This window comes from Gymnogyps californianus, chromosome 5, assembly GCF_018139145.2.
Source record: "Gymnogyps californianus isolate 813 chromosome 5, ASM1813914v2, whole genome shotgun sequence".
NCBI classification, from domain to species: domain Eukaryota; kingdom Metazoa; phylum Chordata; class Aves; order Accipitriformes; family Cathartidae; genus Gymnogyps; species Gymnogyps californianus.
The window spans coordinates 48,345,017-48,372,791 of record NC_059475.1 but is presented as its reverse complement, the minus strand read 5'-3'; the positions used below and the strand labels follow the sequence as shown (position 1 = coordinate 48,372,791).

At 35.2% G+C, this 27,775-nt stretch overlaps 1 protein-coding gene across 1 annotated transcript in view; it reads left to right on the top strand.

Moving 5' to 3' along the window:
- Positions 1-26,867, top strand: part of CEP128 (centrosomal protein 128) — a 134,715-nt gene extending 107,848 nt beyond the window's left edge. Inside the window, exons 20-24 of the mRNA XM_050897610.1 lie at positions 412-435; positions 15,857-15,934; positions 17,934-18,047; positions 21,735-21,843; positions 26,761-26,867. Coding sequence (XP_050753567.1) covers positions 412-435; positions 15,857-15,934; positions 17,934-18,047; positions 21,735-21,843; positions 26,761-26,867 — 432 coding nt within the window. The remainder of the gene's footprint in view (positions 1-411; positions 436-15,856; positions 15,935-17,933; positions 18,048-21,734; positions 21,844-26,760) is intronic.
- Positions 26,868-27,775: the final 908 nt, after the last annotated feature.

Here is a 27,775-nt window from a genome sequence, read left to right as displayed (position 1 = left end):
GAAAAGTAAATCAGATGCTAACGTGACATGAACTCCAAAACATGCTAGATTTACAGTCACAGATGATCAAAAAAAGAAATCAAACTTTGGGATACATGAGAGTAAAATCAACAATATTGAAAATCTAATGGTACTATTTGGAAAAAATATATCATGGCGTAAATTTTTTCAAATTCTTTCTTACCTTGTTTCTGGGGAGTTTCTTTTCTTTGGAACAGATTTCTAAGTGAGGTAGTATGATAAATGGGTCAGAGGTCCAATTAAGTACAGCAGTTCCTATTCAGTGAGATTTTTACAAAATACCGTGCGTATGACCAGCAAAACCCCAAAATGAATCCTTTTCATCATTGTTCGACTTACGTTGCATTTATATTCTTTACTTTCTAATGGCATCTTGTACTTTATTTTTAGGAACGTATTATGGCCTTAGAAGTGGTAAGTTTCTTAAATTCATTTCCAAACCAATCACAATTACATTGCTGATAGTTTTTCTAAATTATGAAAAATATTACATTTAAGTATTTAAAAAAAAAAGGTTGCAGTTCTGGGTTTTTAACTGTCATTTTACTTTTAAGAGAAGATGTGATAATTTTACACTGCACCTTTCTGTGTAGGTTTTTACTACAGTATTTGAGTACTGGTTATGTGAAATACAGTGTAATGTTATAGTTTTTCTGTACAGTTCAATCCTCATCCCATCCCTGGGAAAAGAAATGTTGTAGATTTGAGCCATACAAAGGATGTTATTTTTCTACTGCTAACACTTCTAATGGTTGAGGTCCAAGTGATAGATCTAATCATTTCAGTGACTGTTACGTGCGCTTTTTATGTGTTTACGCTAGGAGGTGCAGACGGAATCAGTTCATCTGCCCACATCAACATTGCAACTAAAAGCATGAAGGAATACTATTTTAATGATTAACTAATATCATTTAGTAAGATATTAAGTTGGAAGGACGAAAGCTTTCATGCATGTACATGCCATGAATGCAGCTGGATTATCCAGATGTCCCAAGCTAGTAAGTCTGTCAGGTGGCATAGCTGGGATGGATCTCGGCTTGCCCTAGCATTTCTGAACCATGCTTCTTTCCTCTTATGTAGGAATGTCCAATAAGACATCACACAATAGTATGTATCAGGCCTGTAGTTTCTTTTCATTGGAAATCCAGAAAATTTCATCTGAAGAAACCAGTACTGAGACAATATCAAGGCTGCAAATAAAAACTTTTTAAATTTGTTTGTGCAAATTATTATTTTATCCTTCCTGATTGTCTGTGCATCTCTGAAAACAGCTTCTGATTTCAAAAATATATTGAAAATATATTCAATATGTTAAAAAAAGCTTGCATTCACACATAAAAGGCCCTTTGTAAATCAGAGTGCAGCGTTGGAGCTCCTGCCTTGTGAGAGTAGGGAGCTAATGCTCAAATTCAGTGTCCTGGCACTTCACATAGTGCTGTGTGAGTGTAAAGTGTTGCCAGGACATTAGTTCTGTTCAGGAGCATCTCTTATTCATGGTTTGCTTACATGACAACCGGTCAGGTATGTATCCACTGCCATCGGTTTCTCACGAACCATGAGTTAAACTGCCTGCAAATGCCTTGTCCTTTCTGCTCCCAGAGCCGTTTTGACACAGGCAGAGGGTAATTGCTTGCAAATAGCACAACGTCATGCAAATTCAATCCATATTTTGTGACAATGTTTGTTTCTGTTTTTTTCTGGAGCCTTTCTACTTTTTATACTTTTAGTCTCTTTAAGAGGTTATACTTTAAGAAGGAAGATTTGTAAGTTATTGTTCAGATAGAAGAGGAAGAGAATTATTATCATCAGTAAAACATAATTTTCTTTCTTAATGCACGTTGGGAGGTAACACCTGAATGCAAATTTGTGATGCTAAATCCTAGAGCTTGAAATCAATCACTGCGTTTGTTATTGCTGACATTGGAAAATGTATAATGTTAAGCCCTGAGATTGCAGGCAAGGAAAGTATGGTCATCACTAAGGCTGTCAAATGCTCCCAAGGCACTCATTTTACTTTTGCCATAAAGTTCCTCTATCATGTCAGGCAAATCACTTAAACTGAATTTTTCACAGACTGTGAATTACTTTGTGTTCCTCATTTTCTGGGTATCTGACTTTGTGACTTTTGAGGCCTGATTTTCAGAAATGCAAAGTTTTAGTAACAGCTAAATTCAGTGGGAGCTCCGGCTATATATATTGCTAAGTATACTCAAAAGTTGGATGTTAGATAGCTGATAATGAATACTTTAAAATAATCAGTGGCTTTGACCTTTATAGCTCTGTTTCAGTTCTGAGGATGATAGCGTTCTTTCTTTCTCTTCCCCCCTTCACTGAAAATACACAGAGAGTAATACTTACGCAGCCTGAATGTGTCAGGATGAGCTATGATAGAAAAGCCCTTGAGCAAAAGAATGAATAAGGCTTGCCATTTAAGGGATCCTTAAGAATCCTTACATTTATAGTGTGTATGTCTACATAGCTGTATATCTATGCAGCATTTATAACAATGAGTACATAATAGTTACGGTACTCATATATTTGTATAATTTTCTTATCATCTGTTATTTGAGTGCTCAGAGTGCAACATCAGAAAAGTACAACCAGTCACATATTTTGTGATTTGATTCAGGTTATAGAGAATGGAAATGGAATAGAGACATAAGGTATTAAATTCAAATTCAAATAGAATCCTTAGAGGAAAAAAAAATGTTTAAGTTGTGTAGAAAAAGCATTTTCTTAGGAGAATTTTGACAGAAAGATGGCAGTTCATGAGATTCACGAAATGCGAGATACAAAAAGGGCGAGAGGGAAAAGCCAGAACACACACATACACAAGCTATACAAAATGCATAGGAAAGCATCAACTCTCCAGAGCTGTTTTTAAAGTGTGAGACCATGGGATGGCTGGGTTAGGAATCTCGGCTGCATTTTCTCCATGGCATTCTTATTCTCCCTAGTACTGGGAAGAAATTGCTCTGCAGAGGAATAGATGAAGTTTAGTGCAGAACTGACTGAGACTTACCACAAGTGTGAAGCCTCTTGCAGCCACTTTTAAAATTGTTTCTACCCTGCACATACCTTTTTAATCAACAGAAAAGACATGTACCTCTAATGGTAAATGCCTTTTTAAAATCTTTAGATTAAGATTTTAACCTGAACAAACTGTCTGTTTTATGCAATGACCTGAAAACTGTGTACATGTACCTATTTTGAGAGGTATACTTAGTAGCCCACTCTCCTCCCTTTCTCTACAATCTACTCATTTCTGCCTCCTGCACTTGCCAGTAAAATTGTTAGAGTAGCCATGTGACGAACTTGGCAACTTAGGCAAAAAAAAAGTTGGGAAAGAAACGTGACAGGAACCTAGCAGATTCTTTTCAGAGCTCTGGGTGAATAAACCTTCCAGGCCTAGCTTAATCTAACTCAGTGATTTTGTGAGTTGCAGCAAACTAGGGGGGTCCCTTGCATCATCTCTGAGCCCTGTCAGCTCATTCTCCTCTCAGCAGTCTGAGCTGGAAGCTCCATCTCCTGCCCATGACTCATCCCGTCTGCTATACCCGACAGTTCTTGGATCTTCCTTAGCCAACTCACTTGGTTCCCAAGGAAAGTGCTGTATTACCATCCTCCTTCAGGACATGACATCTGATCTGGTCACTCCCTTAAGGAACCTGAGAACAAATAGTACCCATCACAAGAAGCTTTTGGATTTTTTGGCTCTTTTTCTTCGATCAGATCAGTTCTGCAGTATGATTCAGTAGATAGGTACACCGCTTCTTGCTCCAGCAGGGTGCACAGGACAGGAGCAGAAGCTGGAAGGTAAGAAGGAAGAACAGGGGTACTTAGACAGACTCACTAGTGGATATAAAAGGAGCTGAAGAACCAAGGTGCATTCTGGAATAATCCTTCAACTCATGAGAAGTGCCAGGGGAGTAACAAGTACAGGCAAAACTGAGGTTTTGAGTACCTAGAGATTATGTGTTGGTTTTTTGGCTCTTTTTTTGGTTTAATACTGTTTAATAAAGTGAATTCAATTATTACATATCTATTAACAAATAATTTTCCTGATTACTTTAGTAATCAGTTATGTAGTCTGATGTTTTGCCAGAATGAATACGATTTATTTTAAATAAGTTGATTTAGTTTATTCTTGAGTGTAGCTTAGTTCTTACATACAGAATTTGGCTCTATATTATTTATAGACAAAAGTGTATGATTTTCTTGGCAAAAAGTCTGTATTGTATTCTCAGATGTAGCTACAAAGGGAAGTGTATCTAATTCTCATAAAGAGGTCAGGGTGCGTTTTGTAGGTGCACGCTGCTACGATGCTGTGCTTGTGACTTTAGTGGGTTTCTGTAAACTACATCATGTTCTTTGTGAGCATAAGCTGCAAGTCAGATTCCTCTGCCTTAGTAGTGCTAGTCTGACAAAAAGACTGGGAAATTTAATTTGAAATCAACCATGTCCTGAAGCTATTCCAGTGAACATATGCATTCTGTATCCTTTGATCAATAAGACAGCTTGCTGCTTTCAGTAGAGAAAGCAGAAGTGAGGTTACCACTTGCTTAGAAAACTTGGATCAGACTTTTCTGGACATGATTCAACTTCTTGTTAAAATATCATAGATCTAGGTTAACTCCAGTAATGCTGTAAGTATTCTGCAAAATTGTTATTTAATATGAATTTCCTTTTCAGTATGAACATTTAAGTATTTTGTTGTAACTCATATTTTATGTTCATGAAAGTAAGGTTTTGAATACCAGTAAAACAAATTTCTGTCTGCACACACTCAACAATGTGAAAGCTATTAGATTCTTCTACTGTAGTAGCAGGCTCAAATTTGCATCAGTTTTCTGATTTATCACCCATTTTAAAAGAAGAATTGGAAGGGTGACAATGCCCAGTGCCTTTCACAAAAGATTATGCGACTGCCTGACACCATCCATTTTAGGGTGCTCTCTCTCTCTCTGTCTCTCAGTGTGCATTCCATCAATAAGTAAATCTTGCTGTTAGCTCTTGAGATTATTTCATGTTTGTCATACTTTATATGTATGAATATTTAGGAAGTCTTGAATCTAAGGGTTAATACTTTCTTCTCCCCTTGGTTTGCTTCTGTAGTGTCTTGCCAAAACTACCATTACATCAAAGGCCTTCTGGTCCTCCCAGAACACAGCCATTCTTTGATCTTATAAAAACGACCGGGAGAGGAGCAGCAGTCTGAGATCCTCTGTCCTGCCTGCCTTGCCCTTTCCTTTCCTTTCATCGGCGAGCCAGTGTGTCACTTCCCTTCGCTGGGGGTGGAGAACTTTCCCAAGGCTCCCTGAGTCCTTCCTCTGCTCACTCCCACCAAGTAACTTCTGCCGCCTAACGGTGCTTACAGCCAGCTGTTTCTTTTCTCCTGATGCCCACCTGCCTCTTCCCTTCTTCCTTGATGTTGTCTTCTCCCCCTACATATCTATTGCTCTTGTTGAATACCCTGCTACTTATCCATCCTCTGCCCCCTAGTATTTGGTGCTTTACTTGTTCTTTTAGGTTTTTGCTAATACAGCCACCTCTAGTTTTCTTCCGCCAACATTTTGACTTTTTTTTTTGCTGTAAAAGAATTTATTTTGCTGTTAAGAGTATGATTTTTTTAACAATTACCTTTCTCTCCCATTCATACTTATTTCTCACTTTCTGGCTAATTCTGGGATTTAGAGTGGGAACGAAAAATGCTGAAATAGATAGATTTATAAGATTCTGCACAACTTTTCTAATGTATGGATTTAATTTAAGGCTGTGTACTTGCACAAAGTCCACAAACTGAACATATATATATTTCTAATGTCACCTCTCTAATCCCCCTTCCCTCAAAAACTGATATATAGCATTATTTTTAAATTACTCTCTAATAAAAGTGTTCTTCACTATTTTGTAAAAACAAATTACTAAATTAATGTAAGAAATAACATATTGTTACAAAAATATATATACTTGCATTGAGGCTTTGAATATTGAATTTGCAGATAAGCGTGATCAAGAATATCTTATTGTGTGTTTGTTAAAGAATATTTAAAATATTGGCCTAAGAATTTATTGCTAAATTGCCTGTAAGAGGCAGGTTACAAAATGTAAGTAACTCTGTAAACTTTATTAAACTGCTTTTTGTTTGGCAGCCTGGATATGACAGTTTTATATTTATTTATTGACATATAATCATGGTGCATGTCTAACAACTTGGTCTAATAACTTCATAGTTTCTCCAACCGTGATATCAGCAATATAACACATTACAGAATCACAAAATGGTTGAGGTTGGAAGGGACCTTTACAGGTCATCTAGTCCAACGCCCCTGCTCAAGCAGGGTCACCCAGAGCCAGTTGCCCAGGACTGTGTCCAGATGGCTTTTGAATATTTCCAAGGATGGAGATTCTACAACCTCCCTGGGCAACCTGTGCCAGTGCTTAGTCATCCTCACAGTGAAAAAGTGTTTCCTGTGTTCAGACGGAACCTCCTGTGTTTCAGTTTGTGCATTGCTTCTTGTCCTGGCACTGGGCACCACTGAAAAGAGCCTGGCTCCCTCTTCTTTACACGCTCCCTTCAGATATTTGTACACATTGATGAGCTCTCCCTGAGCCTTCTCTTCTCCAGGCTAAACAATCCCAGCTCTCTCAGCCTTTCCTCACGGGAGAGATGCTCCAGTCCCTTAAAGAATGTTAGTTGCCCTTTGCTGGACTCTCTCCAGTATGTCTCTCTTGTGCTGGGGAATCCAGAGCTGGACCCAGCGCTCCAGATGTGTCTCACCAGGGCTGACTAGAGGAGAAGGATCACCTCCCTTGACCTGCTGGCAACACTCCTCCTAATGCAACCCTTACATTCTCTAAGTAGAAAGCGCCTTTCAGTATTGTGAAGATGTGTTCCACGTGTTGCAAATATTGAACATTTTTGCCAGATCTTAATAAACCAAAATCCTCTCAGTTTTCCATTAGAGAAAGTAAAAATCTCAGGATAAATCTTTATTACAAAAGACTGTAATTCTTTAGATATCTTAACTTATTTCTCTTAGTTTAACTAGGAGTAGTAATATAGAGTGGTCTTCACTTTCATTTTTTTTAACATAGTATGTATATGTATGTAAATATAATTTTAAAGAGAGATCCTATGTGTTCCATTCACAGGATTCTCTTTAGAAATGTTGGCCTTTCATCTCTGGAATGTGTATCTATGAGTTCTTCACAGAATATAGGATGCTTATAACTTGATAAGTAAGACATAGATATATGTGGTATAACATGCTTTTTGTTTGTTTGTTTTATATATCACAAAACAAGTTAAAATTTTGTTTGACAGCAGACTATTGACTAAAAGTTTTCTAATGTGCTGATAGGTCCTTCATTTTAGATTTAAAAGTTTTATATTTGATCAAATTATAACCTTAGGAACACGGACATCAGTTACACCTATTGATGCTACCATAGATCTTTTTTCTTTCATTGTTGTGCATCTTCTGATTAAAATGAGGAAATCTCTAAGCCAAATTCCTAAATTTTTTTCCTACTCTGACACAGATTTGCTGTGAATCCTTGGTTAAATCACTTCTCTTTGTATTTCAATTTTTCTCAGCTGTAAAACTGAATGATATTTCTTCTTTCCCATGAAGGCTGTGTTAATTGAATTTTTGTAATGCTTTCTGGAAGGCTTGATGAAATACTGTTAGCATACAAAACAGTTAAGTAAATTATATGTAAAGATTTTTAGCCTGCAAAGCTCCAGAAAGCTGAAGATAGCATTCATGAATGAATGACAAGGAAGTCTTTATACCTTTTAAGAATGTGTGCCCACTAACATTGCTTTACGTTACACACTCTGCCTCCTGTGTTATATTTCTTAATTTCCAGTAATTATGTCTGAATGTCTTTGATCAAATCTTAGTAAACGATAAAGAATAGATTCTCAAAAACTAGTCCTGTGGACCCCCAGTAGTACTCGGAGCACTAGCTGATGATTCACAGAGAGCTGGCTTGCCGGAAGACCGCACTGCCTCCTCTACATTTCCAGCTGCTAGTATGCATCAAACAACTAAAAATTCATTAAATACTTTCCTAATATTTTTCCATGTAAACAATTCCCGTAGTTACCACAGGGATGTTATGTGCTCGTGAATGAAAGAAGAGATGGTCCATGTCATTGCAAACAGGAAAGGAAGCATCCATGAAGCTCTCTTAATTAAAACGTGGTCTACCCCATGCAAAAACATCTGGAGTCTAAATTAAAAATTCAGTTAGTTTGATATTTGCAATGCTTTGTTAACAAAGTCTTTTATTTTTCATTAGTGTAAATGTAGTTTTTGCTTAAAAAAAAAGTCTTACTAGTTAAAACTTTGATAAAAAAAAGCAAGTCAAACTTGCATGTTTTGTAACTTGATAAATTTATGTCGCCTGTCTTTGTAAAGGTAAATTGATTTCTTGATGTGCTGAAATCATCAAAACAATGGTATAATTGGAGTAATGGTATGGAATATAAAGATATAAAATACATTTTTTGTTTTCTTTTAAATTTCCTTCTATACATATGATGTACTATGTCACAGAACGTCCCAGCTATGATGGAATTTGCCTGGCATATGAAAGTCTACAGAGAACCTCAGGCCTCTTAAGTAGAACCACACCCTGTGTAAAAGAAGAGTGTATGATGTATCAGTCTAGCGCTGGAGATAGCTGACAATGCATAGTTTTACAGATGTTAACAGGGGAAGCAAAGGATACCTTTATACATGCTGGGTGCATCCTATTCTTGCTATTTATGTATTCAACATGCTAAGCCCGTTTAAAAATAAGTCATCGTAGGTCACCTTTAACATTACATCTTTCATCTGAATTGTGAGTAACTGCCTGCTGACATGCATTGCGGTCGGTTAAAATTACAGTCACATTTAATCTTTTTATGGGTATTCTTTGGGGGTTAGCTTACTGGTACTTAAGTCAGCTCTAATTTTCAAAAATATCTGTGCAATACAGATAGCCATTTGTTTTTACCTACCTCAGAAAAGAAAGGAGCACTGTACTTGAAAGTCAATGAAGTTTGGTTTCTGGTTTATGTTTATGTGTTTTCAATATATTGACTATAAAGGCAAACTTTAGGAGGACTATATACAAATCTGTTTTGATTTATTTGCATTTAGCATTGCAGCTTTGAGACTAAAAATAAAATGTGTATCTGATTTTGATTTAGATCTGTCCCTTGAGACAGTGTGAAACTGTCTATCACCAAGAATAAATCAATATAGGAGGATTAACTGTTCACATGTAGTTTAAACATCAAAGTGCTTGTATGAAGTCATGGAAAATGAGTAATTTGTTTTATCATTCTATGTGAAAACATAGAACGCCCCTTTTCAAAGTAAATAATCTTTATTTTAAAAACAGAAAGATTAATAGCACTCTATGGAAGAGACTGCTGTTAAGTAAAATACCATTAATACTGCTTCAGTCAGTACAATTGGTGTTTCTTCCTCTTATCAGTACCATCAGTGCACTGTATCAGTACCTTCTGTTCCCTGTTAAACAATGAGCAGACAGATGTGATTGCTCTCTTTAGGATTATTTGTATGCATTATGGCATACAGCTTTCCGATTTCTGGGAAAAAAGTTAACAGTACTCAATTGCCCTCTGTGTCTGGTGCTTCTAACATCCTTTTTCGCATTTTATCTATGCGGCTAAATCCATCTCTTTCAATAGAATAGAGTGTAGTCATTAATGATACAAGTATGGCATTTGATCCACGTTGAGGAGGTTGCTGTGCTTTTCATTAAATTATCAGACCCATTCTGTGGGCCAGCTAAAAGCTCTTTCATCACCTTTCCCTCCCATTCTTCAATGTATTCTTTTGTTGCCACCTGCTTTATTGAATTTCCCCTAACAAACTTGGCTTTTTTCTTTTTCTGTTTTTATTTGCACATCACTACCATTCTTTTCGTTGGTTTTATGAAAAAGGCACACATTTCTGTCCCTGAAAATGTTAGCATCTGAGTTATTCTATTCAAATCACTTCACAAACTGCTCAGAAGACTGTGAGAATTTTAGAATATAAAAGGAACTGTTTTGGTTAAGACAAAAGGTCAGTCCAGCCCAGCTATAGACATCACAACAAAGGCCAAAATAAAATGCTTAGGGAAGAGTGTATGAACAGGACTGATGTATATTTTGTTTCCCACTCATTCATTGTGATTTCAGCCATTCAAAGCTCAGAGATTTCCGGACTTCGATGTAGTTTCTATGAATTTGGAACCCTTCCGTGGTCTTTCTCCTTCATGAACTTGCCCAGTTTTCTGCTTAAACCCATATAAAATTTTCTATCTTTATGTGACTTCTGATTTTATGCAAATTGGTCATTTCTCCCCTCAGGCATCTGTCTTCCTGGCTGAAGAGTCCTGTTCTTTCGAGTCATTGTATTTAATCATTTCTCACATGAAAACAGTGCTCCATGGCCTTGATCATTCTTGTTCCTCTTCTCTGACCTTCCTCTGTTTCTGTTCTGAAATAGAGGTCCACAGCTGCAATCAGCAGTCAAGATGTAAGCACACTGTGGATTCACACTCAGGAATAATTATGCTGTCTGGCTTTTTTTTCCTTTCTTGATTATATCCAGTGTTGATTTTGCTTTTCTGATTGATATTGAGCACTGAGTTAGGAAGTTCTTGGAAATATGTATCATTACCCCATGGTCCACTTCCTGAGCAGTAATGGTTAGCTTAGAGCCCATCATTTTGTGTGTGAAGTTAGGTTTAAATTTTAGGGAACTAAAAAACCTTTCAGAAATCCAAGTAACCTATATCATCCTTTATCCACATGATTCTTGATGAAAACAAAAAAGCCAAGGACGGAGTATGCATATAACCCAAAGGCTGGTCTTCTGCTTTCAAGATTACATTTAATTATGTAACTAATGAGGACTAGCTGAGGTACAGCTAATATTCCCCCCCTGCCCTCTGAAAGTACGTGAAATAGAGGGGATATATTTAGGAGACACTTGGGGACAACAGATGATGAGTGTCTTCCTTAACTCCGTTTACAGACAGTGTTGACATGAGGTCTTGGCATTGGAATTTAGAGAAAGAATTGAAAAATAGGATGGCTTAAGGCATGGACTTACACTTAGGGCGTGAGTTTCTTTTATGCTGAGAACAGATCACAAGTCTTCTTTATTAAAACGGGGGAAAAAAGCAAAAATCTTTTAGTTGGAAAAAAAATTGCTGTACATTAAATATATTTTATAGCATGCTGAGGAACCACTACATTAGACGTGTCCTGTGTTCCAGGCAACTTTATTTCAACTCTGTGTGACATCTCAAATGTATGTTTTTCTGCAGTTCATAAGTAAAATACTTTAGCAAAGTGTGTTAGGTAATATATACCATAAGCTTAAAATATTTATGGTTTAATTTGGTGCTAGACCAAGAAGAGCGATTGAGGGGTGTTACAATTTTGGGGTTATTTCCTGTGAGGAAGGATTTTATTTCTGAAGTGGTAGGGGAGTTGTTGGTCTTCAAAGTAAAAAACTTTGTGGACATGTGCCCATCAGATCTGTGTGATACTAGAATGACTGCTGTACGTTCAGTAGCTGTACCATTCAGTATTTTTTTCACATATAGTTAAGTTTGGATTGCTTAGGGTCTTGTTGTCTCTCATATATTCCCCAGCCTTAGAAACACATGCAGACCAGTACCAGGGGCTACTCTGGGAAGAAGCAGCAAACATTGCATCTCATCATAAATTAATGGAGTGGAAAATCAATGCTTTGATGAACATAAGGCCATTGTAAATGAAGCATGAAATATGAATGAATACTGCTTTACTGTGGTAAAAGTGAAATGGTTGATTCTTATAAGAGGGAAACATTAGAGATTGATAGATAGCTCTAGGCAATTTTACTTTCAAGTGCAGATGTATAGTAGCATTTGAAGGAAAAAGAAAGGTCTTTTATAGCTATAAAAACATTTCTACACTATAATCTGTGAAAAACACTTTAAACGTAGTATGTAGGCCTCCTGCCTGATTGCATCCTGAAAATATGAAGAAGCACCCATTTTACACATTCATGATTAATATATAACTGCAGGTTCTGTAATTCTTTTCTGGTAAAGAATCAGGTATGTTACAGGAAAATAATTTTTTTCTCCTTATAAAATGTTCTTAGGTGAATTTTGCAAGTAAAAAAACCTAATTGCAAATTAAGTTACACAATAAAATACAAGAATTCTTATGAAGATAATACAATAAATTTTAGTTTTGGTCCAAAAACAGCTAGCTAAGTGTGAAATCTACTTAACTTCCTTTCTCATACAGCAGGTGAGAAAGAAGAAAGTACTGTTTTCTTGTTAGAAGAAATAACCTTTATTCATTCTGACTTTCAGTTTTGCAAAACTGATTTGCCCTACTTTATTCACTGGAAGTCAGCACAAGTATGGACCTTTCTGTCCTTCCAAGCTTTTTCCAGCATTTGCCATGGTTAGTTGTCAACATTGCAATTAAGGACTTTTTCGTACTGGGTGTCCTCAGTGCTGCCCATTTCATGAAGTGATTTACCTATCTTTCAGGCATAACTTCATATATTTAGTCTTGTATAATTCCTGTATATTTTTTTAAATCTCACAAAATTAATGTGTTAGTATAAAAGAAAAGCAAAAATACTCATTTTGGTTTGGATTCATACCTAAATTATCTCCAACTTATTTTCCCTGTCTCATTTCTATTTTCTTGTTCTCGCTAAATGACTAAAGAATCTTTGTTTTACTCTGTTTCACTTTTGACAGCTCTTCCTGTACTACTTGAAATCTGAAATATCCTTCCTTGCTGGTCAATCCTTTTACCCTATTTTGTAGGCTTCTTACTCTTCCTATTGTTCTTGAAGCAACAATTCATCCAGCCCTCTTGTCAAATTCTTTCCCCTTGCCAGTGATAATGGAGTTGTTATTGTTCTAGCACCTTTGACTGCAATGTATTCTTGTTCTCTTCTGCGCTGTGTGAAGAGTAGAAATTATCCTGGAAAAAAGGGCCAGTTTGGGGAATTCCCGAATATTTTTCTCCTACTGCATCTTGCATTCTTACTGCAGATTGTAACAGTGGGATAAGAAAACCCTTTTTTAGGGCCTCTTAGGGCAATCTAAGGATAAAAGTTTCTTCCTAGAAGGTGGGAGATATTGTTTGAACCTCATTAGTCTCAGAAGCAAGAAGAACCCAAATATCTGCAAAACTGATTGAACCATGTGGTTGCTTTGTATAAATAGGTCTTAATATCATCAGCGTATTAACTGCCAGTACAAATTTTTTCCTAATTACAGAAAATTAGAGAAATACTTTTACATACATAATGTTTTTGCATACATATAATTACAGAAACAGAAAAACCAGTCTCATGTCCACTACCCAATTCAGTTTATTGGGACTGAATATTAATTACAAGTTCAGTCCTGTGAGATGCAAATGAATCCCATTGTTTATGAAACTTGACCTTCATTTGTTATGGAAATCATATTTCTTGCGATCTTAAAAACTGAATGTTTGGAACTGTTAGGAAAAAAGCAGACACAAAGACAGACATCATTGCTTCTAAATTGATGGTGTGTCTGCGCTTAGGTTACTCTGTTCAGTTCTGGTTCTCCACTCATCACTCCCCCTCTCCATCTTAAAAAACACAGAATGAGAGAGGCTACACAAGACATAAGAACGATCAAAGGCATGAAACTTCTTCCATGTGAGGAACATCTAAGTACACTAGGACTCTTCAGCCTGAAAAAGATATGAATAGGAAAGATTGCAAGAGGTATGTAAAATGAGAAGTTGCAGAGAGATGAATAGAGATTGGTTGTACACTCACTCTTATAGTGTAAGAATGAGAGAGCATGTAATTAAGCTAGCAAGTGGTTGGTTCAAAGCAAAACGTGATGGCTTTTCATATATTATGTTACTGTAGTCTTTTCATATATTACGTTATTGTAATTTGCAATATTGCTTATAAATTATAGGAGCAATGGCTTGTTTAGTTCATTTTGCAGGTAACTCCCTGTCTATATAATTAATAGCAGCATGTAGGAAAAAAGATCTGTGGTCACTAGACAGTCATGGTAGCAGTATAAATAGTAATTTTAATAATATTACTATTAATGTATGATAATATATAAATATATAATATTTGTATGTTGCTTTCTATATGTACAACATATATTGCATATAATGTTATTTAATATATTAATAATTAATGTACCTATTACACTGATATACAAGATATAATATCCATTCTATTTGTAATGTGATTAAGATTATTAAGAAAATATTAATATAACAGTATTGGTATTGTTATCTAAGCTGCCTGCTCACATGAGTGTTCATTTCATGGCTATTTCTCCCATTTCAGTTTTTTAATAAATTTTTATGTGATTGATTTTTAACTAAAGAAATATACTTATGAGCTATGCTTTTGAAGTATCACATTGTTCTCTAAAGAATTAGCTTACATGGATATACACTTTTTTTATAACAATGCTGCCTGTAGATAGTTCCTTCAGTATTAATCACTGCTAAAGTATTTTTGTTGTTTGCTAATACTACTGATGTTTCATGGTTTGTTATACCCAGCATAGTACACTATTACAGTCTTGACTCGTTGGGTTGCTTTTGAAGATTGTCAGGGAGCTTTATGTGATACAAAACACAGCTTTTTGGAGTAGACTGCACTTGTGCTGAGCGGTTCCCACTGATTTTTCTTATTCCGGTGTGATTGAAAGTTTTAGTCTCTTCAAGTCTTAAGTCTGGGATCTAAATGGGATGTTTTTCATGTTGGTCAGGTTGAGACTTTCCAAGACTAGCAACAGAGCTTTTGTAGTTAAGGGCAAGTTAACTCAGTTTGCACAGACTTTACAGCATAATGATATTTGACTTCAGGATTGATGAATTTTATTTGTTGTACAGATTTTTGCTTTAAAGTGCCAGGGCAGTAATACGGTTAATGAAGCCCATTATTGGTAGACTGCATACCAGGTTAACAAAACCTTATCCAAAGAAGTGTGATTTATAGAATTCTGGAGGAAATACCAACTGTTGTTCAGAAACTACAAACAGTATTGTTTCTACTTGCTTTTCAGCAAATAATAGAAGGGCAGCCTTTGAGAAGCTTTAGAGGCATCTGGCTTATGGGGCATGACTACTCTTTATGCATGACCAACCAACTTCACCTGTGCACAAAACCCAAAACATAATACTCATTTTCTTCAGTTCTTTGCATCTTGCTATAGACTAGATTTTTTGTGTCATGGGTGTGGATGTGAAATCTTGTTGTTGAGTCCAACCCTAACTCTCCCTAGAGTGGTAATTCATCTTTCAGCAGTGCATACCATATGTCTAAACCAAAAATATGAAATTTGATTGTTCTATATTTAGCTAAGTGCTAACTGTACATATTTGTATTTGAAAAAAAAAAAGGACGTTTCTACTATGTGTTTAACTACAAAGATATAAACATTGTGAGTATAGATTTATGTTTTTGTTAAATGTACTTTACTCCCTGAAGTGCAGTAAAAGAAAATTTCATTCTGAAGGCTGCATAAACTCCAAAATTGTGAATAAGTATTGTTCTGCTCAATAAACTGGTAACTATTCATGGAGATTCAAATTAAGGAAACTATGCTGTGTGTTTTATTTTGTCCTTTTTCCTTAACAGCCTGTTTACTGTTGACCTGTTTAATTTACAGACACATACATACCTATAAACCTGTTTCCATAGATGTAGTAGGGTTTTAATGCTTGAGATGGCTGAAAGAATTGATTATTTTTTTATGTTTTATCTTGTGTTCTGTTCTTTAGAGTACTCGAGTAGCTTTAGACCATCTGGAGTCTGTTCCTGACAAACTGAGCCTGTTAGAAGATTTCAAAGATATTGGAGTGAGAAAGATTTCATTTGACTCTTTCAGTAGTTCTAAAATATTTTGGTTAATTAATGTCCTTTCCATATGTATAGATAAATTGGTTAATAAGATATTTAAAATTGCATATGTATATATTATATAGATAAAAACATACAGAAATTTATTTTCATGTTTATACAGATTTTTTTGAGGTTTTAAATTTAGTCCTAATTAGTAACACTGCTGAGGTGCTCCATAATGTAAGCAAACATTGATAACTGGGCATAATAGGTCAAGTCCTAATTACTGGTTCAGAATATTTGTATTTAGTGGTGAATTCTGATATTACTTGTTAAAAAATGAAAATTTTGTAATGAAATCAATTATGCCAGTTATTTCAATATTTAAAGTAGTGAGTGAAAATAGGTGAGCTTCACAGCTTTTTCTTTTGTTTTGTTTTGACATAATGCCAATAATTGTCACTTATTTTCCCAGTATCACTATCAAATCAAGGTGTGTTTGGACACAGTGGGACATATTGACAGTAGTGGTGGAGTACTGTCAAGAGTGATGAGCCTCAAACTAGATCTTCAGTGGCTAAGTGGCTAAACCACTGTATTACTACTTTCCATATATGAAGTTGGTCGTTTACTAAAAAAGAATTTGGAACCTCATTGCACAATATAAATTTTAAATCAGTATTAAATCACAGATCAAGAAATGCCTAATGATTTGCATTTTATTTGCTATATAGAATTTCTCATCCTGAGGTAGTCATAAACATTTCAAAACATACTGGTTTGGAACATTGTTTATTCTAAGTGTTCTTGCATGAAGTCATGTGTTAGTAATTGTACACTATTTTTTTGCTGTCATCATCAACAGAGTTAGGAACACAAATGCTGATTTAAATGTTTGGGGTTTTTTTAAGAAAAATATTGTTGAGATGTATAGTTTTAATTTCACATTCTAGGTATCCCCAGAAGAGCTTTTTGCTCTGACAGAGGTTGACATTTGCCTTCTCTTTCTGATGGTTCCGCACTGCTAAAGGAAAAATTCTGCTCTCAGCTAAGCAAAGCAGAAGCTTGAATGCGGGGTTTCTACAATCTCCTTCATACTTGCACTCTGTTGCTTAACACTACTATGAGATGACATTGTCATTTTCTGGTTTGCCGTAGTTATCACTTAGCCAGCATTAGTGAGATTGGAACCCAAATTCTTTGGTTTAATTTGAGCTCTGTCCTTCTCCCTGATGCTTAGTTTTTTAAAGACTGTTTTCTTAAGATGAGTCCCTACCAACAACTGTGTATTGTTTAATAAACAATTTATTATTCAAAAGAGCTAAGCTTTATCCCTTAGCTGTGAGAATGATGTCAGTTTGCAGTTTCATTAATTCTTCTATTTGAAAATAATACATTGGATTTTTTTGTACAATAGCGTATTTTACTCTCAAGTGGTATGCATGAATGAAGTATTTCAAAGTCATTCATTGCTTTCCACTGCTAGCACATTCTTCCCTCAATGTTTTCATAGGAAGGGAGAAGGAAAGAGAAAGTAAATCTTTGATAATGCCTCACAAGTTGTCTGGTGGTTGGATTCATTCAAGTGAATCATTAGCTAGTTCAGTGAGAAGCGTTATGTTTTCTTATTTGAAAATACTGTTTCGTCCATATCCTTAGAACACATTTTTTCTTCAAGCGCTTGTTTCTACAGTATTGTAATTAATTTTTCACCATTACAGAATTTCTTTGTTAGAAGGTATGATATTACTGAATTTTGGAAAGAGTTACAAGGAATCATTCACCTGTTAAGGATGAAGCTGTTCACATTTTAATCTATTTTCATTTTAACGTTACTTTTCTGTACAGAACATTATGCTTTCATATGGCCCCTGTATTGCAACCTCTGAAAGTTAGTAATTAATTCATTCTTGCTGTATTGAAAATCCTTGGTGATACCTGTGTTTACAATAGCCAGCGAACATTTAACTGCTTTTCACATTACGAAATCATTTAGATCTTTCAATGCATTTCTAGGAGTCCTATTGCCGAAGGGAGATGATTGAGGAAAGGTATACAAAGTATAAAGAAATAGTGAGTTCTCTACAGCAACAGCTGCAAGATTCAAAACAAAGAGTCCAACAATTCAAGGTATGTGTGTATACTCCACTTTTGTTTCCCGATTACTTTCAATCAGCAACGTAAGCTTTTTTGATGTATATTAACTCCTAGTACAAACACAGACTAAAATCAGACGTGAATGTTTCTGTTTTACATAGCTGCCATAGCTGATGTAAAACGTGATGACAGAAGTGTTGTCTTCAGTGTAAAGTGCCATGGATACTTTCCAAAAATCTTTAAAATTTCACAGAAAAATGTCTTACTGTGTCTTCCTACTCTGAAGGGTTTACATGCTTGTCAAATTGCTGTCTACAGCAATTTTTTGCTTGGTTTGTTCAATTTTCCCTTGTCCTTTCATGTAAAAGATAAATATAGAAACCTGTTTCCTCTGTTAAAAGGAAGATTAATTTGTAGATCGTGTATAGTGATTTTTCAGTAGCTGATCTTTGCATTCTTTACAAAAGATACTGTATGATGTCTGTTTCGTATATAAACGAAATCCAGGCAAACAGAGGGGAAGTGATTTGCTAAAGGTCACTCAGCAGACCGATAGCAGGGCTAAGCATAATTTCCTAACTCCCTGCAATACAAATCCAGTGCTCTTGTTTAGAAACGTTGCCTGTAATGAGTTCACCTTTCCAATTGTTAACACGCTTTCTTTCTCTTCGTATTAGCTTGTTCATTGTCGTATCACTTCTCACTGTGTGTCATTGTGATAGCAGCTTACTTGGGCAGAACTACAATTTCTTATGGACGTGGTTGAAATAAGTGATCAGAACTGAAGAATCATGCTAGTATTTCTGCTACTTATCACAATCAAATAAAGATTCTTCGGCAATGAATCTTACCAGTGTCTCTAAGCAGTTGAGATCAAAATCTAGGATCACACACCATGTCTCAAAAAACTTTAAGCTGTTTCTGTTCCCCACCTCCTCCATAGCGGTCTTCCTTCTGTAAAATGACGACATTCTTACCAGTAGGTCTTTTAAAAAGTGGAAAAGGTAAAATAAATACAGAGTATTTTAGCTTAGTAAGTTGCTGTTGTAAGAAGAAGGTATTAAGCTACTTGAAAAAAAACATCTTGCTCTTCTGTAAGAAAGAATTGGAAGGAAGAAACAGGGCAGATTCACTTTCAGTCTGTTGCTAATGATAATCTGCAGTTTCTTGAATTTCTCTTGCCTTCACACAAGAGTTACTAATTCACTAGCCATTGAAATTTGGAAAACATTGAAAAACTAAGTGGAATGCAATCAGCTGATGGTAGAATATAATGTTGCACTAAGCTGACTGAACTTACCAAGCTCGTGTGATTTGAACTCTGTTCAGAATCCAGTATAAAGCTGATTCCAAAACAGTATTTCCTCTTTCTGTAGACAACAGAGAGCATTTAATGGCTTCCATTTAGTCAGGCCTAATTGGGTATTTGCATGACATACAGTACTCTCTGCTGTCACGGCTGTTACAAATAGAACAGAATGTTCAAAAACAAGCAACAGACGGGTGCTAATCTGATTTCAGTGATCAGGGTAGCTTAGTCTAAAAAAACCCTTTTTAATGTTTGCTTTTCTTACCCTCCCTTGGAACTAACTCAAATGCATTGTTGTTTAACTTCTTTTATTTTACTATTTGTCAATTGGGAGTCTCTAAAATTGATTGGCAGAAGAGTGTAGGCTTGAGGACATCAAAGTTCATTCTTTCCGATAGTTTTGATTCATGCTCTGTACACAACGTAGTGCTTCTGCTATACAAAGTAGGCAGATATTTGGTAGGTGATAAGAAAATGCATGTTTTAAAAAAGGGAGTTCTTGTAAAATTTTTACATTGACCATTTTAGATAAAATTACTTGTGGAATTAATCTTTCTCCTCTGTTATGATCTTCTTTCTAGCTTTTCTTGTAATAAACTTCTTTCAGCTTGCTTGCCAACATTAATCTCAGACAGGCATTATCTAATCCTGTGTCCTAGCCTCTTTTCATTTTAAGGAACAAAAATGAAACCAAAGTTCAATGTTCCCCTAAAAGCAGTTATTTTTATTCCTTTCTTCTGATTTCATTTGTCCCCACTTAATCTTCCTACTCCTCTGTAGTCTTGTCAGATGGCTGTAAAATACCTGTTGCTTAGAAGCCCAGGAAAATCATAATTGCTGTTTGTATGTGTTAAAATGTAACATTTCCGGTAATAAAGGAGGCCAGAGGCTGGCAGAATACCATCAAGTACAACAATCGTTATTTTTCAAATAAGAAAGGGCTGAGTGACAGTAGATAAAGAAGAAATTGGGGAAAAAGAAGGTAAATATAACGTATAAAAATAAAATAAATAATAGAGAATACCAACTGAAGCAAAATCAAAAGAGGAAGCTAGAGGAAAACTAAAGATAAATGTTACGATGGATAGATGCAAATATTTTAGGACAATTTCCCTGCCACGAACAACTGACCATCTAGTCAAACACAGCATGCAGATGTAATTGTAAATGAAGCACATGCAAAAAGGCACATTCTGTAAGTCAAAATTTCTGTAGAGAGAAAGCTATTTTGTATTGCAGATGCTGGTAGAAGCACCTTGCTTGTTTAAAAGCTCTGTTCTAAGATAGCATTTCTGGAAACAGAATGAAAACACAAAAACTTTTTATTCTTTAAAAGTTGTTATTGTGCTAGGTACACGTTAGGTATTAAGTCTCTCATCAGCACATAAAAGGTTTAATATGTATAATTCCCATTAGTCTCTTTTAGGAGTAAATCCCTCTTCAGTGATTGGACGAAAGCTCATTGTATCTCTAAATTAATGTTGAATTTTATTTTGTTTTGTTTAGTTTTCAAATCTTAGTATGAGCATGAATGATAAATTGCAAGATGTTTTAACAAAATTCCCTGAGGCTGTTTATGATAAGAATTCAGCAGCAAAATTGAGTGTTTTATGAAGTGATGTATTTGTGCGTTATTATCTCTTCTCATTTCAAGAAACTGAGTAATTTGGATACCAAGCCAAGCTTTTAATCTTATTTTGGAAGGTATTGCAACTGGGGACTACTTGCTGCAGTGCTAATAAAGATTTATGGAGATTTTTGTTTAAATGGCCTTTTTAAAATGATCTTCTCTTTTTAGCTTATAGACCAGATGACTTTACTCACCAAAAAGCTATGCTGTATGGGTCTAGCCATAAATAGTAACATTGTACTTCAGACTTCATTTAATAGTTAACAAAAAAATGGAAAAGCAACTTCAGGTGTTTTGATATGAGAAATCAATGAAGTTTGAGTTTCCTCAGTGGCAGGGAAAATGGATTTAATTTTTATTGCTACTTACTTGTGGAACTTCAGTGAATCAATGTGGACCATTCATTAATGAGGAATTCATCATTCACTGATGTCTGCCCTGCTGCTATACTTTGTCCTGAAGTGTGGCTGTGATATAAACAGGAAAGAGAGGATTTTTACAACTTATTGTGGTGACAAAAACTTGCAATGCTCCCAATGCTTTTCTCAAGGCAAAGCAGTTTTTTGCAGAGATTTTGTAGTGATGAAATGGGCATGAAATTCATAAGAAAATTAATTTGAACCTAACTGCAATACTGAGAATTCTGAGAATTCAGATCAGTATTTTCCAGCATGTGTCAAATCACAGCATATACCTGTATGTGTGCTACTGTGTTTTTTTGTTAAAGCTTACAGCTGCTTGATATTAACAGATAAAAATTATTTTTATTTGACTGCCATAGGATATGAAAATGGATGCTGAAATTTCTGATATAGAAGTGGCTGCTCCCTCTTCTAGTTGGCGAACTCAAAACAGCTCTTTGTCCAGCTCACTGCTCTCAGATTCAGGTTGTAAGTATTGTTTCACAGAAAAAATCTGCAAGTAATGTATTTTCCTCTTTTAAAACTGTTTTACTTGAGAGAGTAAGACACTCTACTTTTTGACAAAAAAATGCTAGAACCATCTTAAGAGTCCTCCTGTATTTTAGCTTTAGATACTGGATGGATGCCTTTGTCTAGGAAGTACTTCATTACATCCCACTGATAGTTGTTTGGGTTTTTTTAACTGGGACATAAAATATATTCTGTTTGTCATCCAAACCTATGCCAAAAAAAAGGGCTGCACTTGGATTCTGAATCTCTGCATGAAGAATCATACCTGTGTAAGCTGTGTATCTTTTCAGGGACCAGAGAGACATCCTCAGCCAAGGATTCTTTCCCAGATCTTTCATTTGTACCAGTTAGTCTCGTGCTTGTGTAGCAGTTTAACAGTGAAAGTTGAATTCACTAATTGTGCTTCTACTTCAATAGCTGTTTTTAACTGGTCTTTCTCTGCCCTAGTGCGTATACAACTTGTGGTCATGCAAGGTCACAGGATCTCTGATACAGCTAGGAACTGCTCAGTGAAAGATACGACATTAGATTTTTATCTGGTACAGGCACACCTTTGCATGAGTGTCAAAACTAACTTACAAAAAAAAGTTTTTTAAGGGTTTTCTTTTGAGCATGTCAGCACATGGATATCAGAATACTTTTCTTCAGAAGGATATCACCTTCCATTTCTTTTCAATATAGCCAGTTTGTGTACTGGGAACCTATTCAGTAAGTTGCATTCTATGTAATGGAAACTCCTATTTCAGGCTTCATTGCACTTTCAAACCTTTGCATCTTAGAATGAGTGCTGCAGTACATTACTACTCACCAGTAAGTCCTGAGTTGATCTGATGAGGTTAAAGATAATTGGTTTCTTTTCCTTTCAGAATCTGTGGGTTGTGATTAACATCTTTTTGCAGAGCATACTGAATAACAATAGTGTCAATAAAGCATAAGAGCAAATGCCTCCATCTCATCTGTACTTCAGGAACAGTTTCCCCTGACTCAGAGTTGTTTTTCCATTTTCCCTAACCTCATCCCTATCAAAGTCTTGCAAGTCAAAGTACAGGTTAGCCTGCTTGGGGTATAGAAAAGAAATAACTCATACCTTGCAGGCATGTTGGACTAGATGACCTCCACCGATCCCTTCCAACCTCAACAACTCTGTGATTCCACTACAAAAACTTGCTGAAATTTAAAGATGTAGCATAAATGTTCCTAAAATATTACAATATCTTTATATTGCTTAACCTGAATGGAACTTCCTAGGACTTTGTTACTTTAGTACTTTTTAATCATATCTAGGCAATTGTCAGAGAAATAGGATCCGTGTGATCTGAATACCAACCTGATGAACCAGTCCTGGGTATTTATTCTCTGATTCAACTGGTTTTTACCAGCACTAAGCTTTCTGGAGGTAAAAAAATAAGTAATGAATAAAAGACAGTAGTGATTCAATGTTGATCATTATGAAATATTTGCAAAGTCTTCAGCATTTGAGGAAGGCTCTTTTTGAAACCATGTTCAGGCGTGGCTGAGGGACTTTTTTTTTTTTCTTGCTTAAAACTTTTAGGAAGGTATTTTCCACATCATAAATTAAGCTGATCTTCATATTTCATATTTTCCAAATCCCAGAATGGTGCTGAGAGTGTTTTTAGTTTTGTTCTTTTGCCCAGATGGTAAAGAGCTATTTTTAAAAATAATAATTTTTTTCAAAAAAGCAAAAAAGTAAGAAAACAGTGAATGTGTTTCACTTTTTCCTATTTGTTTTTAAGGGAAAGGAACTGGATAAAAAAATCTTTAGAGTTTTACTTTCTTACTTGTATTCTATAAAAATTCATTAGTCAAATTTTCTGAGGCTGAAGCAGAGAAGTAGGCATAGAATATTTTTCCTATCCCTGATTTGATTGGACTTTGACAGAATGAAGGTAGTGTTCTTAATTTACTTTGCTGATTCTTTTCTCCTAAGAGGTAGTGCTATTATATGTTCTTTATGCTTAGTAAGTAAGTATGAGAGCAATTCAGGTGCCCGTTGAAGATGCTTGATGTCATTTTAGATGTCCTAGAGTATGCTTCTAGCTGTAATTCCAGGAAGGCATAGGTTTCCCATAGGTCCCATCACATCTTTTGCAGCCCTTTGTGGATGTCTGTGGTAGCTTATGGCACTGAGGTATGTGACTTACTCCATAGACTTTGGTTAGTGACTGAATGTTTTACCTTTATGCTGAACTTGATCTCCACCAGTCAAATGTGTATGTTGAAGTTGTTGCTATAGTTCTCAAGGGCAGTGAAAATTCTGCATGGTATTAACATTAAGGAACTTTTCTTGTAATTGCCAGTGAGTGGCAAATGATAAAATCAGCTACTTCAGTCATGTTAGTCACATAAACGCCATGAACTTTAATTTCAGTAATGATATTAATTAGTTATAATTTGAAACTTTGACAGCGAAGTATAATTTGAAGTCTTTTGCTCCCAAACCTCCTGTAGCTTTTAATAAATCTACCTATAAACGTCATCACCTATTTTCTGTGATTAATTTATCTCCTTACTTCTTCAGAAACAGAAGAATGGACTTTTTTTTTCATTTACCTTTTGGAGCAGTTTGCAAGCCTTTGTGATTTAATGTTTCCCCACTCCGTCTCTGTTAAAGAGAAATTGTCTTTAAGAATATTCTCCATTCATGAAACCTTACAGATTATAGAGTCAATAAGTAGTACTAGAAGCTCCCTTCCCAATGTACGTTTCTTATGACTTGTAGAGAGCACCAGGGAGGAAAGGAGACATGTTTGATATAATTTAATTTATCTGCAAGAAGGATCCTGGGATTTAACTTTAAAATTGGTTGAAGAGAGAGAGACAAAAAGTGTGAAAAAATAAATAAGGGAACAACAATCTGCTTCCATGTATATATTTAGTAAAAAGTTGCCAATGCAGCAGGCAGTTAAAAGGAAAAGTAATTAACATTAATGTTCTGTTTTATGTCTGGTCTTCATGTTTCTGGTACAATTTCTAAAATTATAACAGCTTTTCCATAACAAACTATTTTAAAGATGCTGTGGGAATGAACTTTTATTTCTATACCCATTTTCTTAGAAAGGAAGAAGTTTAACTGAGAAAATAATTTATACGAGGAAGCATCCATTAGACATGGTTTGCAGTCTGTATTATTATCAGACCAAAATGGTTGGTCTAAAAAGTCACTACTAGTTGTTATCTAAAGAATAATCCTCAGAAACTGTTTTTCATGGCCGCTGTATTTTTCTTAAATTTTGTATTACAGAGGTCCTTAGAGTTACACATGCTTTGCATTAGCTTTGTGAAGTAGGTCCTGCTTTTCTCTTTGTACAGTTCATCACTTCAAGGTTTTAACCTGGATGGTTTCCCAGAAGCCATATGGCTTTCAGGCTTTCTATTGTTGTTGGGAATTTATGTTCCAGGGCTTCATAAGCTGTGACTTTATGGAGAAGAAAATAGCCACCAGTTTTCCTAACTTCTGTAGCTGGGATCACAGTCTTCTCTGACCCTTTGGCTCTGGTGATACACAACACTCTTGTGTCAACATGGTATAGAGTAGGAATGATATCGTGGTTGAATAAAAACAAGTTGTCCTGAATGTTGATTTTATTGTCATAACAACTAACTCCTGCAATGTATGCTGATGTCTGTCTTTATCCCTCTATGTATACTTTTTCGTAAGTTCTTAAGACTATTTGTGTTGTCATTTATAAATAAGTAACTTAATTAAAAGTAAAAAGACATTGTAGCATCATGATGCTGTGGGACACCATTCTAGAACAAAACCTTCTAAGGCTGCTCAAGAATAAGGACCTGGAATGATTGGAAACTTGACATTATCACTTTGGGAAATGCTAATGGATTTAGTTTAGCAATGAATTTTCTTTATGATTTTTCACTTTACTTTGAATACTGACCACAGGAGGTACCGCTGAAATAGCATACGGTAGCATAGTTTTCAACCAATAGTGAAAACTTTATGCTGAAAAATGATAACTCACTGTTTTACTCATGTCCCAAACACAGTGATTTCATTCTCCTTCTGAAAGTGAAAACATCTCACGCCTCCTAATCAAACCGTGAAGACTTGCTCCCTATTAAATAACTTTTGATTATATACTGCTACAATTTTGCTGGACTATTAAGAAATTGCACTCTGAGTATTTATTACAAACAATCAGGAAGGACCACTTTTCTTACACACTTATGATATAAGGAAGGCCATTAGAAGAAGGGTATGTTGTATAAGCTGATATCCACTTTCTTCCCCTTAATTTCTGCCTTCTGTTAAATAATTGCTAGATGTTTGGGTATTTGGATTTTTTTCCTCCAGCACTTTATCATAAGATGTTCTGTCAATTCATATTCTAAATATTATAATTTAGTATTTAGAAATAAGCATTATATATGCACCCTGCTGTGAGGGTATATACACAGTATGGCATCCTAAGAACACCTGTTCGGTGTCACTTGTTGACTTTAGTCCATGCTATTGGTAAAGATATTCCTTCGGGAATTTTCTGAGTGGTTTGTTTTGTCTTATTTAAACAAAAATGCTGGAAAATTAAATGGAAAAGAAATGTTAGTGGAATTATCAAATTTTTAAAAATGCAGTTTACATTTCTTCTGTATAAGAAAGCTCTCGGCCATGCCTGTATTATATAATATTAAAATCTGTTTCTCTAGAAAAATAAGTCAGTTTCTCAATTCATAGCATTATGAATATTGAATATTTATTAATACCATATTACTTGCTGTGTACATTAAAATATTGTATAATGAAATATATATTTCATATAAACATTGATGGTCAGTCAACAAAATGTATGTGTTTCTCTGAAGATGTTTAATTAGTTCTTTTGTCTGACTTATTTCTAGCACTTACGAAAAGAATGGCTCCTTTTGATACAAGTGCCGCCAAGGAAGATTCCATTAATGCTGCTGTCAGTGAAATGAAGCTGCAAGCAGAAAGAGGGAAGCAGTAGAACATTTTACAAAAACACACCAGCTTTCTTTGTGGTAAATTCCGTTCCACTCTTTTTTGGTTTTGAACAGTAGTAACTCCATCTGGTATAGGAGTGATGCACCCTTAATGATTGAACTATTGCCAAACACTTAAATGAAAGAGCACCAAGAGTGAGTCTAATGAACTCTTGTGATAATTTATGTAACTTGTACACCAAAGGTTTTCTGGGATTATGCTATTCTCTTATATTTGTTTCTGCAGTCCTCCTAAATTAAATTTATTGTATCCCTGAAATATTATGAAATGAGACCTGTGACATTAATCTTTGCTATGATCTTATTTACCCCTGTACAGGAATTGTTCTGACATTTGGTTTTTTATAACATTTAATAACATTATTAATAATGAAAAAATATTCAGAAATTACTTTTGTCCTAATATTTATTATGAGAGTCATTATACAGTGTTGTGCAGACACATTTGTGATTTTAGATTCTTAAGTTTGCAACAATCATTTAAGAAAGAAGTGATAAATATTAAACTCAAATTTCCTCAACATTAGTGGAAATTCATATCATGATTTCAGGTTCAGCTTATATCTGTTATAAGCTGTTTAGAATTATTCTTCTGACCAGAACAGTTTTATGTATGCCCAACCCACTTTACTGAAGTTGAAATGATTTTTGATTTAAAGTGCCTGTTGGTAAATGAATGGGGCTTTAAGAGTCTCAGCCGAGAAGTAATACACAGAAAAATAATGTCCTCTCTTTTTCCTAAGGAATTTGTAAAAATCTGGATATTGATTGCTCTTAGCATTTTATGTATTTATACATGTTTTTTCCTCACTTGTAACTCAGAAATCTGAAGCATATTTCCTTAAAACAGTATCACTACTGCTTTATAGTGTTAGAAAACTAAGGATAAGCT